This window comes from Papilio polytes, unplaced genomic scaffold (genome assembly GCF_000836215.1).
Source record: "Papilio polytes unplaced genomic scaffold, Ppol_1.0 DF823510.1, whole genome shotgun sequence".
Classification (NCBI taxonomy): Eukaryota; Metazoa; Arthropoda; class Insecta; order Lepidoptera; family Papilionidae; genus Papilio; species Papilio polytes.
The window spans coordinates 1310299-1331044 of record NW_013525694.1 but is presented as its reverse complement, the minus strand read 5'-3'; the positions used below and the strand labels follow the sequence as shown (position 1 = coordinate 1331044).

Sequence of the window (20746 nt, the reverse complement as noted above, 5' to 3'; positions counted from 1 at the left end):
AAAACATTCAATTTTCAGTTAAAAGTTTTACAGAATGTAAATAAAAATAAGGTTTTTATAGTCCCGATTAAGCTGCACAGAAACAGCTTGTTTTAACAATAAAACTATTCCTTTTCGTACAAGTTACAAGGGTATCCTTTTCGTACAAGTTTATGGAATTAAATTCCTTAACAAGAATCGATTTACATCCTAAGAGCATTAAAAGATCAAGGACAATCAAAACAATGAATCATGAACAAGTTCTAGCAAACAATTCTTTGTAAACCTTTAAAAAATATTAAAGCAGTGTTCACACAATGGTACATCTTGGTATTAAAATGTGTTCAATTCATGTCATGATGTTTATGGTATTCGATCTCACCAAATCCTTGTCTTTGCTTTTACCTACATCCTAATACACTCATCAACACATCTATTCATTTATGATCTCAAGGCAAACATTCATTTTTATATAGCTGCCAGTAATAGCAATTAAGAAGAATGTGTACTACCCTTTATAGCAAAATACATTTTCCGTGGCAATTACAGTCATATTTAAAGTGCAGTTTCGCTAATTGACTTTTTTATTCGCTACCTTAAGCGTGAAGTTCAACAGTGAAGCCCTGAGTTGTCAATTAGGGTTGCCAACTATCTATAAATAAGAACCAAAGAATAGTGGCGATAAAAGGCTTTTGAAAAAAAAAATATCTGGCTCTAGTCTTACGGATGACGCAAAAAATAATTAAATCCAATGACATGTTTCTTACCACTCCGAAGATATCAATTCTGAACTCATAGCGTGAATATGCACCGTGCAACTTGAAGATTTGGCAACCCTGGCAAAAGTAATGAGAGATATGTGACAATTGACTGGGGTTATAGCAAAATGTCGCTTCGTGTCTGAAAATTTCTTTAAATATTTCCTGTATCAGTAAATCGCAATTTCAATGGTCATAATATGGTTTAATGTAAATAAAATACAGAAATATAAAAAATAATTATCATATAATCATCAATATTGAACCACCGCGAGTAATCTTCGGTGGGATAAAAGAAAAGTAAATTTGAGAACCCGCATCTTTTTAAAAGTCGGTTAATAATACCATTTATTAATAATAAACATGTCCAAAAATAAACTTTAAAAATACAAAAAAAAAAAATAATTTTGTCTCTAAAAATAAACGCGCTTCTCATAAGGCAATTAGATTAACATCATCCTAAAATGTTGTTCACGTTCATAAAATATTAAATCATAATTAAAAAACAAATTCAAGCAAAAAGAGGGATATATACTAAATTTTATAGAGTCCATAAAAAATAATCCATCGGTAATCGAACCAATGGGAAAACAATTTCTAATAGGTCCCTCGATCATACGGGAAACACCCATTTTCACCTGTCAAATCGACTGAGTCCTTATAGTTACAGAAAAGAATACGCCTTATCTATACTATTACAATAAAGCGTAAACACACACTGCTTTATTGTCTAAGATGTCAGCAATTACAGCATATTTTCGAATAAATCTTTTTTTTATAAAAATCCCTATATTTACGTCACGCTTTAGGCTATATATTTTCACTCCGTCAAACTTAGAGGTAAATATTTTGGATAAAACCCTAATGTGGGAAAGAAACCATAAGTTGTTGCCAACATCAAGGTAACAAGGTTACCATGGTTTGTCGTATGTCATGTCATTTTGACATTTGCAATTGATAATTTGACAAATGTGAACAATAAAATAAAAGTTTTATAATTATATGCGGATGAAGTCGCATGGGAACTGCTAGTTGCTTATTAAAGATGCCCTACCATGTTTAATTTAGTCTACGCCGTATTTTGTTTTAACCACGGTCAAGACAAAATGAACACAGTTTTTCATTTTCCTCTTGCTTTATAGAATTATCGATATAGAAAAAACTCGTCTATAAGACATTTCCTCGATCATTTGACTTCGAAAACAATATTGTCGATAATTTGAATTTGTGTTCTAAACTTAAAAAATACATTATGAATTTAACGGTCACTGGTTATTACCTGTTTTTAACTGGAAATTAGTTACGAGTATTGTCGTTTAATGCCAGTTTTTGACGGTACCATGAGCAGTGTTTTTCCCTTCGCACATTATGGCACAAGACCAATAGATCGTAACAAATATTCGAAATACAATATGCCTACTCCTGTGCCATTGTATTCAAAACATCAACAATCGCAGATGCGTTGCGTACCCTAAATCGACGGAGGAGGAGATGCACATAAAGAGGATATTTGCCCTTCCTATTCACCGTCAAATCCAGTTTCCCATCTAAACCTTTCCTTATAAGAAAAGGGTGGAACGGGAAAGAAACTAAAATTGGGCCTCCGGAACCACATTCATCAGATGAAACGCGGAATTGTTCCCACTTCACTTCAGTTTTCTGTGTGGTCGTGGTATTTCACCGGGCGAGCCGACCCATTCGTGCAAAGATGTTAAAGCGGGCTCTACCACTGTAAATATTGTTAATGATTATGCAAATGTAGTTTCGTATTTCTGTATTTAGATTTGAAACTCTTGTGGTTTTATATTTCTATTAAAAATAAACTGTTTACGACCCCGATAAACCCTAAATTTAATCGTCTTCTAACATCATTATTAAAATACAAACAAAACAAATGCTTGTCTGGTTAGAAACAAAAGTTCAATAACATATAAACGTGTCAAAGAATTTTATCTGTAAATAAATGCTTTTATTTCCACCTTTTTCTTAATAAGTTGTTAGGTATGTACATTTTAATGAAGTCTAGTTTCCTCACCTCTTTGGTCTTTAACCTTTTCCTTTAGTTTTAAATTCAATATGTTAAGTTTTAAAAATTAATTATAAATGTAATGAAACTTGTATAATACTTTAAAAATGACGATATTATTATTATTATTTCGGTATTGCAATAACTAAAAATAAAATAAACATGAATAAACAATGCGTCTTCGATATGAAATATGCAGCCCATTGCTACAGATGCTCAAATTCTGACAGATTTAACTAGAAAGAGAGTAAATGTGTCTATGGTCTCAATTTAAATTCAAAATATAAAGTTAAAACAAACAAGTTGTTAAATAAAACTACAACTGTATAGTCCGGTACATAATGGGGCTTTACGTGTCTTTTAACATTACTTCTATCGTGATTGGATATAATTAATATAAAAACGTAAGGATTGGAATAAAAATAACCTACCTTTTTTATTTTCATTGAATTGTTAACCTTTACTTTTTTCCAGACCTTACTCTATTCTATTCTACTGCTGTAGTGTCGATATAAGTACTAGTATAGTATTATTATATTTCTAGTATTATTATACCTAGTAATAGTATTGTATTAATCAATGGCTATCTATAAACAAAGAGTATGTACAATCAATGTTATTGCTTATTTTAATGATGACGAATGTTTCTATTAACAATTCTTGTGACTTGCGAAAGTGTGATAGGTTACAAATTAATTTATTGTTGTTTTATTATTAGCCGAAATGCAATATAAAATTAATGAAACATTCCGATTTAGCATCTGTGGAGAGAAAATAATGTATAGAACATAACCTATGTTTGGATGGATATCATGGATCGAAATTGTACATTGTAGTTACGAGAATTCCAGTTGTGTTTGGTAGACTGGTTGTTCCCCGGATTTAGTAATGCATGACACGAGGTTTTTAATTTTTATAAAAATTGGTATGCACTAAACAAGGCCTTGTAATGCAATGATCCATACTGCATGCGCACAATGCATGCTTCCTAGAACAATGGCAGCGTCACTATTTAATACAATCAATTGTAGTCGATATGCATAACGATTTTACGATAGAACGATTGTAATGTCAGTGTATATACATTTAAATCCACACAAACGATACATCTTGACTTCGCATGGGAACCAACACATGTTAGAGACTTATAAATGTTTCAATTTGCAAGTTAATAATAAGATAAAAAACATTCCATCTCTAAGTTGAACCAAATTATACACATTTTCTATGATTGGTTTAGTAGTGGTGATATGATCAAGAAAAGAGTGATGAATGAGGACGGATAATATAGTTATTTGGAGGACGAAAACCCGGTGCGCTGACCCTACGAGAGTAGGATAAGGTAGGGGAGATGATGATGATTTGGTAGTTTCCGGTTTATACTGAACATATATTATACCGTTTTTAATCACAGAGACAGACTATGTAACATTTTTGCAACAAATACATAGGTATACATGTGATAGCGAGTCATCTCTAACGTAAGGAAAAAGTAAAAGAAATGAAACCACATTTTTCATTTATTACACCTGGACGAAGCCGCGGGAGAACTAAGATCGAAAAATAAGATTTTACCGTTAAGTAAAGATATAAACTGCGTCGAAAAGAATGTAAAGTGGTTGTAACGTTGAGGTCATTGAGAGATAAGAAACATCTAATTTACAAATTATGTTCAAATTGCAGACAAAGTAAAAGGTATGCTTTTATCGAAATGTAAAGAAATAAAAATGTAAAGGGTTTGTGATGATAAATAATTGTAATCAATTGAAGGCTATTGTTTACAACATCGTTGATATGTCCATGTATGCCACGGTCAGAAATCGTGACTTTTATTGTATTTTTTGAAGATTCAATAAATCTCATGAATGTTATTCCAAGAAAGGAGATAAACTCAATTAATATACTCAGGTGTTCAAATGAGAGGATTAAAGTAAAGTTTGATTGTAGAGAGCATAAATACAAAATTTTAGAATACTACATTACGTGATAGGGTCTTTAACGGGACTCTTTATGATTTCAGAAGCGCTTTTGACATACTTCAGTGAGAATGCTGGCTTGATACCACCACATCTATCTTTAAGTTATATGGATACTTGTATGCGGAGAGCGGCGGTAGAGCCCAAAACACTGAAAAAACAAGAAACGAGGACTAAATAAAAAATTATAATTTACGCTAATGTGCCAATCTCAATTGGTAAAGTAGTAAGGAAACTCGCATTAGGTTTATATGCAAATATTTTAGGATAATTGAACAATCACGTTTATCTGGTTTTAAAATATTTCCGGAATTTATAATCATTACCCGTTAAAATGCCTGTTTTTTGTAGTTTGTTATACATTCAGTAGTAGTAAACCAGCCTCTAAGCGATCATCAACGGATACTTATCATAATTTGTTGACAAAATATCGCATTCTCAAATATTTAATTACATTCTGTTATGTTAAAACAATAAACCACCGTTTAATGATAACAAAGATCGTTATTTTAAAATAATAATATTTATGTTTGTCTTAAAATGCTTATTTTATACAATTTTAATGGTTATATTTTAAAATTTTGTTTTGAGATGCGTTACAAATGACGTTATTTTCTAATGAACCAATAAAACTTAAAAGTGACATAGTTTCGTACGTCTGACTTTCAGTATTATTTATAAATGCACTTTCCACAAATAAAACAGTTGTTCATTCTTCCATTGAATGTACACCATTTTGATATGACTGACGATAGGCAAAGAGGTCTGTTCGTTTCTATCATGTGCTGCATTCATTTAAGTGTCTCTAAATGTAACATTAAAATCCAAACTCTCCCGTTAAAAAGGATAACAAAACGTTGTCCAGCCGCCTTATTACTTTCCCGGAAATGCATGCATGAACTTCGTTGCGTTTTTGTACGCGTGTGCAAAGTCTTGACATCTGGTGTTGGCACCGTTCGTAGTTCGTAGCGCCAGTACGTCGCTGCGCGCCAGCCACGCTGGGTTGTGCGCGATAACGAGCTGGCCATTTAAAATTACCACGACACCTGATTTAAAAAAATACGAATGACATCGCGCTTTTCGAAATTCAATTTTTAGTTCGAAATTTAAAATTTAGTGCAAATTGTGCATAAACATATGCAAGATTTTGTGACTTTTAAATGAGATCGTTATTCGTGTTTCTTTGAAATATTTTCAGGAAAAGAAGGTAAGAAGTACTTATTTTGTTTTTTTTATTTAACTTATCACAATATAATTTTAAATGTAAAATTATGAACGACATTAAAAAAAGTACTTGAAAGTTTGTTTTAATTTCAGGAGCATTGCACTTTTTTAGCATAAAAATATTTTGTTACTATATTTAAATTAAAACTAAAAGTAAATAACTTGAATTACTATTAGTAACTGATTTTTTTAAATTAGTTATTTGATTTCCTAAAAGTGATGTTTTCTACTACCACTGTTTATCTTTCATCAGAAAATTGATACCTTGATTTCCACGAAGAGTTTTTACTTCAACCCACTTTAGTACCCACTTAGTACAAATCTTTGCTTAAGGTTTATAATTCTGTTTCTGAGTAACATGGAATCAAAATTATAGTTATTAATGTTGTATTTTGCATTCAGACATTTTACGTGACCTAATGACATACTCGTATGTAGTTTTCTTTTACGAACACGATATTGTAATGAAGCTTCGCCGAAGTTGTTATTTTGCATTCTTTTTTAACCGACATTTTTATTTCACTTATGCTGGGTTGCTGAAGTTTCCATTTATTTTATTATTGTCTAATGATTCTTTAGTGACCTAAGTTTCAACAGAGTTAAACTCAAGTTATATACTTCGGAAAGACATTTCATAAATTTATCGAACTAATAACAGTATTAAATGGTTAAATGTAGCTGGGAAACCGGTCATCAATATTTTTGTTATTCTATTTTTAAATTTTGTTTCGAATTATACGGATTGTAGAATACAATCTTACTTTTAATATTTATCCTCAATATCCAAATCACCATGTAAAATGATTTAAAACAAAGTATTATTTCGATCATCTTGAATATCCGAAAACATCTATCCTGGAAATAGAGAGATCTTAGTCCCGATAATTTTATGTTGCCACATAGAAACTTTTTGCAGAATTCGCTTAATGTTCTGCACAAAGTGATTTTGTTATTTCTTATGGTTCGTTGAGTGAACTCTTAGCTCCGTTAATGAGGCATGACATGTTAACTCTTTTAATTATACTACGTCACAATAGCGTCGGGAACGCAGATGTCAATCGCTTGAACGTATTGGAACACAATCTGTTCAGGTTCGATGTCCGCCATATACATTTGAGTTTTCCATTTGAATTATGCAATCCAACGTTCTTACGGTGAAGGAAAACATTGCGATCAATCTGCTATTATCAGCGAAGAAATCCAAAGATTTGCATGAAGTAAACTCCCTTTACTAATTTAGAGTAAATTAATGACAAACATAAGTTTTAACTAATTAATACTAATACATCTCATAAGAATTTTAAAAAGTTATTTACTGTTTTTGTTGAATGGGTGGATAATATTATCTTTTTTGCAACCATATAACCAACTGCTGGGCACAGGTTTCCCTACAAGATTACCACGATAAACAGCCTCTCGCATCTAAGATACTCCCACAACTTTGACCAGATAATAAATCCATCTCGTGGGAGGCCTAACAACGCAGCATCTACCTGTCCATGGCCGACATTTTAGAACTTTGCGGCCCTATTTGCCGTCTGTACGTTATGGTAGGCTCCGAGCCCCTCAGTGGTGAAGAACAGTGAGCTGGTGGTGTGAAGTAAAAATAGTACCCAAAAATTGATACTTGATTTTTCTACTTCGTTATTAATTCATAAAATATTAATTATGTGTGTCTAAACTTATTATTGGTTTTAACATTTATTCATATAACGTTATTAATACCTTCTCACAAATATTATTCTTTTGCCATTTTCTAAATATGATTTAAGCGTTGTGTTAATTAACATAAGATTGACTAAACAGATAAATTAAATTAAAGCGTCTAAGAAATAAAATAAATTATTCACATTAAATGCGTGACATGTCAAATGACCTATAAAATATTAGGATTAACAATACAAAGATCTATGTTATTTTTATCAATACCTAAATAATTGCATATCTGATTAGGGCACGATTAAAATCGATAACGAAAACGAAATATTTATTATAATAAACAAAAAACAATTGTTTTATGAGTAACATTTGAAAAAGGGTCTAATGTACATTAAGGGCCGATCGAATCTGTAAATCCGACCCTGGCGTTTCGACTCTGTCAACCTCTAATCGTTCTACGGTATAAGAATCTGCTAAAGGAGAAAACGATGGCCGTGGAATGTGATTGGGTGCTCACCACCGGAGGAAATGCCGGAATGCACATCTGCATTGCGCATAGTCTAAGGTCATTGTACTATACTGCGGAGTGGTTCAACGCCTTATCCTCGCCTTTTGCATCACTTTCCATCGCTGGAAAATATTGTTATCTGCATTTTTTTCAAAGAATAAGTGCCTGTCCCTCGACTGGTTGATCGAGGCTCAGATAGCTTGAAAATGATGCCACTGTCAGATAAGGTAAGAAAATCCGACATTTCATCGCATATTTTACACGTTGGATTGTTATCAGACAATTTACAATTTGGTGGGACAGACCCTTAGTAGTGCAATTATACTATTGTATACTGTAACACATCTGCATGATTCTAAATTATTGCAATCCTGGGAATTGTAAAAAAAAGCTATAAACAAATCCTTACTCGTATCGGATATCTTCTTCTTCGTATGTTCATTGCTGAAGGTCGTGTTTGCCCTGGTAATCCTTTACCGTTTCATCTACCAGCTGCCTCCACGCCGCCCTGTCTTCGGCTTGTCTCAGGGCAGCCGGGATGTTGAGTCTCAGTATGGACTGCACCTGATCAGTCCATCGAGTAGGTGAATGCCCCGGTGACCTTTCAAGTAACCCGTATCACATATAGTAACATTTTTTTTACAAATATGTTTAACGTTTTATAATTTAAATGAAATGCATAAATGGACAACAGTCTCTTACAGATAGGAGCGAATATGGAGTGAGTTTTTTTTAAATAAATCTTTGTTTATTCCCTAAAAGGACTCTGTTGTCGGACGCTCAGAAACGTTACTATGCCAAATATCATCTAAACTTTCGCATTTATAATGTTAGTAAGATTGTTGAATCGTGTATCAAAACAAAAACTGTTCGCGTCCTTTTTATTCAATATTATCACAATTTAATTTGTAAGAATTGGTTATTAATTTTAATTGCCAAACATGTTTAGCATTTTGACAGGTCAAGTTCTCACCAATTTTTCTAAATAAAATAAATAATTTCAGTTAATAATTTATTTTAATTAATTTAATTAGTCTTATTGCCCGATTGTTTTTTTTTACTTTTTGCTTAGGTGAATACTTAATTGACGACTGTGGGTTTCCGGGTCGCAACAGTTGCAAAACAAAAAGAATATTGTCGTTGATCCCTTTGAAAAAAATGACCCTTAGAATATTAATATTTTAATACAATGTTAGGTAATAAATAATATAAAATGACATATTGATATATTTGACTTGTTAGCTCTTTGTTGTTATATCTTTAAAAATCATTATCTTTTGTAGATAACTAGGACACTTTTTCGTTCTGATCTGTTTATCAAAAATGCATTCACTTGAAAAGAATTGTGTCACGGTGCACATTAAACCACTCTTACATGAAATATCTTATTTATTTTATTAAAATAAAATAAAGAATTTTACAAGGTGTCGCCGTTCACCCAGTTTAAATTGAGATTGTAATTAAAAATTTAAACAGTACGCGAAGCGATTTGAAGATTTCGTCATGTAAGTACGATTTAACATATTTTTTGTATTTGTTTTAATTTTTAATTTATGCAACATGATTACAAATATTCCCTTTGTTAGTGTCCAGTGAGATTTGTCCTGTAACAACTTTGCAAATCTGTATAAATACTTTTGATGTAGATTTTACCACCGATTCGATAGTTTTTGATGTCAATTGTATTGTAATACACATTTAAAACCGTCGGATTTTTTTTACTGGGGTCAATAAAAATAGGTACATACAACATTGTTATATGTAAATAGAACAGGTGACATAAGAGAATTTAAAAATTAATAATGACTACACAAACGACTACGCATGTCTTAAATGTTTAGAAATAAAACGCCTTACTGAATAAATTATGAAGGAATATATTTTTGCAAATAAATAATATTGTATCCTTAATGAAATTTAAAGTCAAAAAATTACCAAAATTGTTTGCATTTGTGTGTAACAAAGTAAAAAAAAAAAACATAAAAACTTTTTGATATTTATTTAAAGAAATAACGATAAAAAGGGAAATTGATTATAAAATAACATAGGAATTTCAATAAATTACTTTTCCTGGACCACTAATGGACAGTCTTTAATATCATGGTGTCTTGATGTTTTTTGTATAATCGCATAAGGTAAACGCAACAGAAGATGACCACTTAAGTACTCAGATTTTTTTTAATGTTCTATTTTAATTACGATCTTATTGCAAAGATCTGTCTTATTTTGTAAGCTTTGTAGAAGTCTTTTAAAGAATTAACCTGTATTTTACTTGAGCAATGGATGAATAAAAAACAAAATAAAATCCGATTTTAGAGATTTAGTAGCTGACATCAGTAGATGACCATTCAGATGCATGAGTTTTAACCGGGTTGGTTGTTAATTAAGAAACAAAATAAGATAAAACCACGCTTTATTTGAAATATGTAACATATAAAAGAATGCATCTTAGGTACATCGAATACGTTTCTAGTACTACTCGTCTTCTTGGGCTTGTTCGTAAGATACGGGTTTCCCAAGGATACACGGGCACAGCTATATGTTCAGGCTACTTCCATAATGGACCATTCGCTTTCATAGATGATATTGTTTCTGTGTTTTTCCTAGCTTTAAGTACCTTCTCTAGATAAAAGTTATCATTGTACTTAGATACGACAAATTCGCCATTGACTTTTCGCGGCGGTTTTAAATCCACAGTGTCAGATTCTTGATTCATCTCATTGTCTGTCTCATTAACACTTTCACCTGAAGACCTGAAGAGTTTTTTTTACCTGTTTAGTTTGGGTTGAATTTTTTTTTGAGAGTCTTTATTCTCTCTATTTAGTACGTAATTTTGAAATGTTAAGCTGAGTATTCGTATTAGTTTTTAAAAGTGTACACTAATGGCCGCAATTGAAAAATCTAAGGCTCTGTTAATGTTATAAAAAAAAAATATTAGTTCAAATATCAATTTAGGATTAAACAATGTTGCTATTCAAGTTTTTTGCAACTGCTAACTCGTTCAACGAATTTAAAAATAGGATTTTAGTTTTTATCATAATAATTAATTCCGGGTCATTTGTATAGTACATTGTAATTAAAAGTTAGCATACACGCTATTATGGTAGTTACATGCATTTTTTTTTATCTTAAAGATTGATATATCCATTTAAGACCAGATATAAAGCCAGCTACACACCTTCAGTTTGAACTCAACAGTCGGAATGTTAGTGTACGATTTACTCAAATTAAATACTTACAACCAATTACAGTCAGATATATTAAGCTTTATTAATTTTATCTGATATTTAACAAGAAGGAAATCAAATAATTTATTTAATTTTACCATACGTCATTTTATTCCATTAATTTAAATAGGTTTTTAAAATTAATCGTTTTTCAATTCCACTGTCCGATAAAAAACTAAAACAAGACGCGCACATGCAATAAAATAAAAAAAAGTAATTGATTGTCTATTCTCGTAATAGTTGTGTTGCCAATGGATTATGATCTTAACCGATTTGTAATCTGTCTACGTATATACTACGAAATATTTTGACGTACTATTTTACATGGATTCGAGAATATATTGATGATCGAAGCTGTCATTATATCTATAATAGTCAATAATTGTATTATCTCATTGAGTACTGCGTGGTAAATATTTTTTAAAAGTATAAGGAAATCCTGAAGGAAAATAGAGTCTGTGCCTATTACAGTTTGTTGCATAAAACATCGTGTTGCGACGGTGCCCAAATCGTAATGTGGATTTATTAAGAAACTGTCAAATAACTAGTCACTTTATGAATTCGTTTGATCAGAAATTTGTCTAGGCAAAACACAAACGGACGGCATTGCCTATAGACCGGTCACGGCTACTTCGCGCTCGGGCTGCATAGGGTTTTGTAGCGGTCATTGCCTTGTTCGCGGCCAAGGCTACGATTGGAATTATTTTATATGGCAGTTATGATGTGCTTTAATTCGTTTTTTATTATCATTAGCTTTTTCAACTGAAAAACTAAATTTGATTATATTTAACACCTTTTTAGTATTCATTATATTTTAGTATTTTGTATTATAAGTCAATAATATCTTTATTACTTTTTAAATGTCATGTATAAAATATCACAGACTAGCTGTTGCTCCCAACTTTGTCCGTGCGAAATTAAAAAATAAAACGGTAGCCCATATTACTCACTGATAACGTAGCTTTTAAAGTATGAAAGAATATTTGAAATCGGCCCAGTTGTTTTTGAGTAACTTCAATACCTACAAAAATATTAACCTTACCTCTTTATAATATTAGTTTAGATTATGATTATTTATTTACTATTATTATTATATTATTATTATATTTTTTTACTCGACGCAGGTATAAAAGTGATGTCAAATCGGGATTGATGCGTAGGTGCTCTTTTTTGCACCTACTCAACAATCTATACTACGTAATATTTTGAAGAGGAAAGATTTGTATTTTTATTTTTTTTTGTATTGAAATAACTTAAAAACTGCTGGGCCGATTTTAAAAATTCTTTTACCATTACAAGGCGTTATCAGTGAAATACGCTATGTTTTTAACTATTTATTAATTCAACTTGAAAGAAGTCGCGGGCAACAACAAGTATATTATTAACATTAATAAATCGCTGTCGAGCGGTTAGCCGCTTAATGGGAGACATCACTAAGGGTTATAAGTACTATACCATCCGTTTATAAATAGAACATCTTATAGGACCCTTTGAAAGGGCACTTGTTCTACTCTATAGTGTTTCTCGTGCGTGTGACAGGGTAGGTAGAAACGAGTTAGCAACCGGTCTGTCGTGCGAATATTATAGTAACCGTCCTTGATATTTTAATTAAATAAAAATAGATAATTAAAGTATAACCACATTGTATATTTAATATTAAAAGTTGTAAAGTTACGTATTTTTTTATATATATATATATTCGTTTATAGGTAAATGCATTTTCTAATGGTAGAAATAATTCTGAATTTGTAAATGTTGGATAATGATTTGAAAAGAGTTTATTTACTTACAGAATCTTTGTAGCCATGCTATTTTTTGGGGTGGTGATTTGGAGTTATACAGGCGATTTATTACAGAATATACAGGCATAGGTAACTACAGGTTTTCTTAAGGGATTTTATATGCATATTAGGTTTTCCTGCCGTCATGTAGCTGAATTCTGAGCTCAACTGAACTATAATTTACAATATAACTCACAAATCCCGATATATATTTTGAAAACATAAATATCCTATACCATCACCATCCTTACCTTATCCTTCTCCCGTAGAGTCGGCGCACCGGGTTTTCGTCCTCACTCTTCTTAAATACACTTTACCGCAATATACTATACTAGCTGTTGCTCGCGACTTCGCCCGCGTGAAATTAAAATATATAGCCTATGTTACTCACAGATAAATTACCATTGTAACGGTGAAAGAATTTTTAAAATCGACCTAGTAGCTTTAGAGTTTTTTCGATACATACAAAAATACAAATCTTTCCTCTTTATAATATTAATATAGATTAATCCACAATTTCTTTATGTGGTTTCAATTTAAATTGTAATAAGTTTGTTTTATTCTATTTCTTTCGATCATACGTACGCGGCAGAAGATTGGTGATAAAAAACGATTTATTTCACAGTTCCGTATCTATTTTTTTCAATCCAAAATCAGGTTTACATGTACACCTAATGATCGTTTTTAAAACTGGACTTGTGCGACGCTTAAATTATTTTGTACTAGTTTGCAAATTAGGTCTATCAGGATGCGAACGTAATAATTTAATAATGCGTTGAACTTTTTATATTCCTATTAATTTACATAAAAATCAGACCTAGACATTAGATCATTTTGAGCTTTTTGATGATAACGATTCCCCGATATTTTGGGTTTACTAAAATATAATGCAATATTTAGTCGATTTTGAAGTCATTCGATTATTCGACATCCAAAAAACAATAAATAAACAATTCATTGAAATACAAGATATTATTGTTACTTTGCAATGCATTGTATTTCAGAATGTTATGCTTGTAATTCGAATGTTTTAAATTATGTTAAGTCTTAAATTAGTGGAATAACAGCATATAACTAGTTATATTTGGAAGTCTAACGAAAAATGATTAAAAAGGTTGCTTCTACGTTTAAATGAATTGCTTTAAATACATTGTGTTTATGTGTTTTTTGGTTTTTAATTTGTATCCCAGTAAAAGTCCCGTTAAAATCTGTCCAGCACTTTTGAAGATTACCCGAAACTAACCAGGACATGCTGATGTGAATGCAAATGCTTGTTGACGTTAATAATTTTTTTTATTGCTTTTTCGATAGTTTGCTTTGTCCCGAGGGCCAAATTGCATATGTTGAAGAAATAATTTGTTTTGACAAAATTGGTACATAGCTTATGTAATTCAGACACATAAGGTCAAATGCTATTCAATGTACTTCAAAATCTTACATTGCTTTTTAATGATGTTTAAATTTCACAAGCTTTATATGACATTGAAGACGTCTATACAAGTATAGTAATAGTTTGTGAATATGTTGGCAGATGACGATAGCTATGTGGGCTATAGTGGGGAAGGAGGTAGTTGCCCCTTATTTAAATAATAGTTAGATGTTTAAACGATTTAGGCCATTTTGGCTCATGGCTAGCCAAAATCATCCTGCGACGCTCAATACTACGTAGATATTTAATATATTACTTACCAAGGTTATGCTTAAAATAATCTTTATAAAAAAATTGTGTGAATAATTGAAAAAAAAAACCATACAGACGAATTGAGTACCTCCTTTTGGGAAGTCGTTCAAAAATGGAAATTAATACGAATAAAGTTAAACTGGCGTAGATGTGCATAAAGCGTGAGTGTTCGAGAAATATGTTAAATTAAATAAAATTAACATTGACCTCACTACTTTTTGAATGACAACTTAACTGTAGTTTGAATTATCATCATCTCCCCTGCCTTTTCCTACTCCTGTAGGGTCGGCGCTCCGGGTTTTGGTCCTCCAAATAAATCTATCATCCGTCATCTCAGTCATCACTCCCTTCTTGATCATGTCACCTTTCACGCAATCCATCCATCTCTTTCTAGATCTACCTCTATCGGTGTACCCGTCCACAATTATGAATTATGAATACTTAAAAACAAAATATAGTCGAATCTCGACGAATGTGCGACCTTTAATATTATTAATAAGACAAATTATGATTTCTTATTTTACGTTTTTTTATTTTATAAATAAATAATATAGAATTTATATTTCTTATCTTAATTTTCAGTATACCCATGTTAAGATTTGTTATCTGGTCACCAGAGAACCTTACTGTGAACCTACGTTATGTAGCGGTAAATGCAAGTCGGTGCAATGCACTGTAATCGACACTTCGTATTATGAAAAGGATACCTAACACGAAAATTTACGAGAAATTTTATATCGAGTTCAGTAATTTATCATTTACTAGCTTTCGCCCGCGACTCAGTCCCGTGAAATAAAAAATATCGACGAGTAGCCTATGTGTTTTTTTCAGATTATTCTCTACATCTATACCAAATTTCTTGAAATCCGTTCAGCCGTTCTAAACTTTCGTATTTATAATCTACTATGGTGTATTGTTTGATTGTTTAAAATCAAATAAAAAAGTCGCCATTGGAACTTTATCAGAAGGCCTTTGTTTTGTAAAGTTTTTAATTTTTTTTTAATACTGCACAAAAAACTTGTTCCAAAAACAATGATATCCACACATCTTTTTATTTGCATATGGCTACATTTAAATGCAATAACCATTTGTTACACCTAAATACTTAAAATAAGTATAAAAAGACTATGGCCTAGTCACCCTATCTTAGGGTAGGCTCCTAGCCCCTCGGTGGGGACGTATAGTGAGCTGGTGATGATGATGAAGTGTTAAAAGATCAACTTTGAAGGTCATCTAAAAACCCTTTAGCATTCAAAAATTAGCAACTAGTTATTGAAGTGACAAATTCTAGATTCTAATTAAATTATCTATGTCTATATCTATATCTATACTAATATTATAAAGAGGAAAGATTTGTATTTTTGTATTTTTGTATGTATTGAAATAACTCAAAAACTACTGGGTCCATTTTAAAAATTCTTTCACCATCAGAAAGGTAATTTGTCTGTGAGTAATTTAGGCTATATTTTGTTATTACTAATCTTACTAATATTATAAATGCGAAAGTTTAGATAGATGGATGGATGGATGGATGTTTGTTAGCGTTTGTAGCCTAAACGGCTAAACGGATCGCCATGAAATTTTGGCACAGGTTTAGAGTATAGTCTGGAAGAACACATAGACTAATTTTTATCCCTGGAATAGTTACGGTTCCCGTGGGATTCATTCATTTAATTTTTCAATGTTTACTCGATCATTCTGCAACGGTTCAACATATCTTATTGAAATTCGGCACAGATATAAAACAAAGTCTGGAGTACACATGGGATAAGCTTCATTTCCGAGAAATGTCCGGTTCCCGAGGGATACGTAGCTTTTTGTAATTCATATAGTTTGTATGTTTTCTAATACCACGCGTACGAAGTTGCGGGCAACAGCTCGTGTTTTGATAAATATAATTGCAATGACTTTATGATTGACTAACTGATGCTCCCTACTTCAGCCACGTGAAATTAAAAATTGTAAAAAACGAAGCTAACGTTACTCAGGGATATCGTAGCTTTTTAATAGTGAAAGAATTTTTGAAATCGGCCTAGTTTTTAATTTATTCCACTACATACAAAAATTAAAATCTATCCTCTTTATGACAGGTATAGTTAATATACATATGACAAATTATTGGAGTGCAGTTAGCTTCTATACAGTCATATTATTTAGTACCTTAACATCATAATTTGCTTGCACATTGCCAAATGCAATGCCCGTGACAAAATTAGATTTTCTCAAGGCCCAAGTATTTAACACGTGTGAGTATTGCTGATTTCTACACCGCGCCTTGCTAGCCGAGTCGAGCTTGTGAAAGTGCACATTTCGAGAAAGATCCGAGCTATGTGGAAGCGGTCAACGCTTTTACTACACCGTAATGACCGTAACACTAATAAACGGCCTTGGTTATATAATTTTATGAGATGTTGTGAGATATTGGAATGCAAATTATCTTTTAGAACAATCGATCTGTAAATCAGATATGATAGCTATTTACTCTGAGAGTAATTGCGTGCTATAAACTATTATGAATATTGATTATTAAATAGATGAGTACAAATTAATAATTAATACTATACTACGAGTACAACATTATAAATGCGAAAGTTTGGATGGATGTTTGTTAGAATTTGTAGCCTAAACGGCTGAACGGATTTCAATGAAATTTGGTACAGATGTAGAGGATAGTCTGGAAGAACACATAGGCTATTCACTTTATTTTTTTTTAATTATATACGTACGTAGTCGGGGGCGATAGCTAGTAGTGAATAAAAAGTAAAAAGCAAGTCCAATGTTTCGATTTCATAATTTAGGGACCGTTATTTTAAAAGCAATATTTTTCAATTTTAAATTGACGAAATAACAATTTGTTCTAGAGACAGACTATTAATAATAATAACACTCAGGAGGCGCAATCAAATTAATAATATAAAACGAAATGTGAATGTCAACCCTAATAAGAAAATAAAGAGAAATAGGTGCCTTACAGAGCATTAAGTTTGTTGAAAAATCCAATAAATATGAGTAATAGTTTTATTGTTACAAAGCATAAATGTTATTTATTAAATAAAAGCATATTTAAACGTACAGTGAAAGCAGTAGGACCGGTAAACTAAGAGAAAGCCATGCTGTTGATTCACGTTGAGGTAGTTGCGACGAATTTAGCACAAGATTGCAAGAATAAAAATGCAATCTAACGTTTAATTCCCATAAAATCAAAACAGTTTCGTCTATATTGATGCAGTTTGAAATATCACATCTGAATAGTGTCAATGACACTATTATATTCTTCAAATACTTTTTACGACACATGGATGACGCTAAAAACTTACAAAAAGGACAAAAAGGTGGATACCGGTGTCTGGTGATTGAATATCTATACTAATATAATAAAGGGTAAACCCACACCACTTTGTGGCGTAGGATGTCAGCAATCACAGCATATTTTTTAATAATTCTTTCTTTAATAAAAAGCCCTACATTGACGACACGCTTTAGGCTTTATATTTTTACGCTATTAAACTTAAGGGGTAAATAAATTGGAAAAATTCCTTCATGTGGAAAAGGTAACAACTACAAATTTCCAACATTAGGAAGCAAGGTTATTTATGGTAACGGTATTTGGACATTTGCAATTGAGAATTTGACAAGTATGTATAAGTAATAAAATAAAGGTTTTTATAATTTCATGCGGATGAAGCCGCACGGGAACACCAAGTATAACTATATATATGTATATGTAACGAAGTTAAAATTGCGACATATATGCCATACTAATTTCTATGTATATAACGGTATGATAAAGGTAAGAAGGTGACTTAATTAAAATTATTTGTTTTGTTTCAGCCTATCCACAATGGATTTGGAGTTCAGAAACCTCACCTATACTGTGTACAGTCGCATAACTAAAGGTAATTACATTCAAATTACTTCAATACAATACAATTCTCATCCTATAAAGCTATTATTTCTTGCGTTAACTCTAATTAAAGTTAATATATCTTACAAGTTAGTTAGATATGTAGAATTTGGTATGGGAATTACTAATTAAAATCTTACTACTTTAAGAGCAGAATTGATGTTCGAAATCTTTGAATAAATTAAATACGTGCATCGGAGCATAACATAATAACCATATTCTGGCACAGCTGAATGTGGTAATCCTTTCTTGGAAATAAACACAAATTCATTAGCTTTCTTAACGGAGTCCAGTTTTAATAAAATATCAATGCAATATCGTAACAAATCATTCAAGGAAGTACCGAATGTGTTTCTAGGGTTTTCCGTATTTAAAATTGTTTTTTTCTTTTGATCTCTCCATTTTTACCTTCACTTATTTTTCCTTCAAAAACGCAAACTGACAGTCATTATGTCAACATTTAGTAGCGGTTCACATTGAACATTATACAAATTTGTTTATTTACTCTACCAAGTGTAAATAATGAAGTAAATTACAGAAATTTAAAAATGTAATCAAACTCGCTGTTACTCGCCACTTTATCTGCGTATAAATAAAAAAAAATATTAAAAACGTATATGTTACTCACTGTTAACGTAGCTTTTTATTTTAATGCATACAAAATTACAAAAATACAGAAATTTCCTCTTTATAACATTAGTAGAGATTTCTTACACTCTTAACAATCGGTTTAGAATTATTTGTTTTTAGTATTGCTTCCACATTCAGTTTAATATCTATATAGAGTTTACATCAAGATCAGTCAATGCCGAATACCGCATTGAATTTGTTCACTTTGCCAAGATTCTTTATAAATAGCAACGAGACAAAGTAACACATACACGACTTTGTACATATATAGCTTATAATTATAATGAATTTTATCTTGACGCTGTTCCAATTTTCATGTATTTCGGGACTGATCGAGAAAAATAATTACAAGAAATTTAGATTATTACTAAGAAAATCTTCTAAGTTCACCAGAAAAAAATTGTACATTATATTCTTACGTACTTCGTAAACTAAAATCATTTTACGATATAGGAATTGTATGCTTCTATATATCTATGGATTGATTTTATGAAATTACTACCAGTTCCTGTGCGGCTTCATCCGCTTAACTCCACATTTTCAGGGTTTCCCAAAGTATTCATCCTCTGAATTAAATGGCGTGAAAATGTAGCCTATAGCGGGCCTTTATTTAAAAAAGAATAATTAAAAATATACTGCGATTGCTTACAACTTACATAGGACAATGTTTACGCTTTATTATATTAGTATAGATAGACAGATAATGAATTCACTAATAAAATGTAAGTAGGTGTATTATATGCGTATTCAAAATATATGAATTTTTGAAAATGTTATGTATGTAAATAATTTTAGATGATAAAGTCACAAGTCATACGCCTATATAGATCGTGCTTCTTTATCTTTTATTCCGCGCTCTCGTTTGCGGATAGACTGAACATGACAATGATTCATGCTTTTTCGTAAATACAGTTTTTGTTTTTCAATTTATAAGACACTAGCTTTCGGCCGCGACTCCGTCCGCGCCGGATGACAAAAAACAAAAGTAAATAGCCAATGTGTTCTTTTTAGTATCCTCTACATCTATGCCAAATTTCATCGAGATCCGTTTAGTAGTTAAGACTACAAACTCTAACAAACATCCATCCATCTAATCTTTCGCATTTATAATATTAGTAAGATTATATCAAAAACTTTTTAACTGTGGCCAAATTTAAATACCAGTCTTATCTGGGATTTAAGTCAAGTTTAAACAATCATAATTACGCCGTCAGATATTTATTAATGAAGTCAATAGGTCGTAATGTGAGTACTAACAAGCTGCAAGCACAATTATTGCATTTATCCATGTAATTGATTGTCTGTCTATTTTCACGCTTATTAGGCGAGTGTCATTTTAAACTGTCAGAAATAACTAACGTAAATAGTTAATCTGACATATTATATTGATATC

At 31.4% G+C, this 20746-nt stretch overlaps 1 protein-coding gene across 1 annotated transcript in view; it reads left to right on the top strand.

The window, feature by feature from the left end:
• The first annotated feature begins 5709 nt into the window (after positions 1 to 5709).
• The window catches only part of LOC106104628 (ATP-binding cassette sub-family G member 1), a 27795-nt gene continuing 12758 nt past the window's right edge, over positions 5710 to 20746 (top strand). Inside the window, exons 1-2 of the mRNA XM_013284725.1 lie at positions 5710 to 5946; positions 18651 to 18715. Of these exons, the coding sequence (XP_013140179.1) occupies positions 18661 to 18715 (55 nt within the window). The 5' untranslated portion in view covers positions 5710 to 5946; positions 18651 to 18660. The remainder of the gene's footprint in view (positions 5947 to 18650; positions 18716 to 20746) is intronic.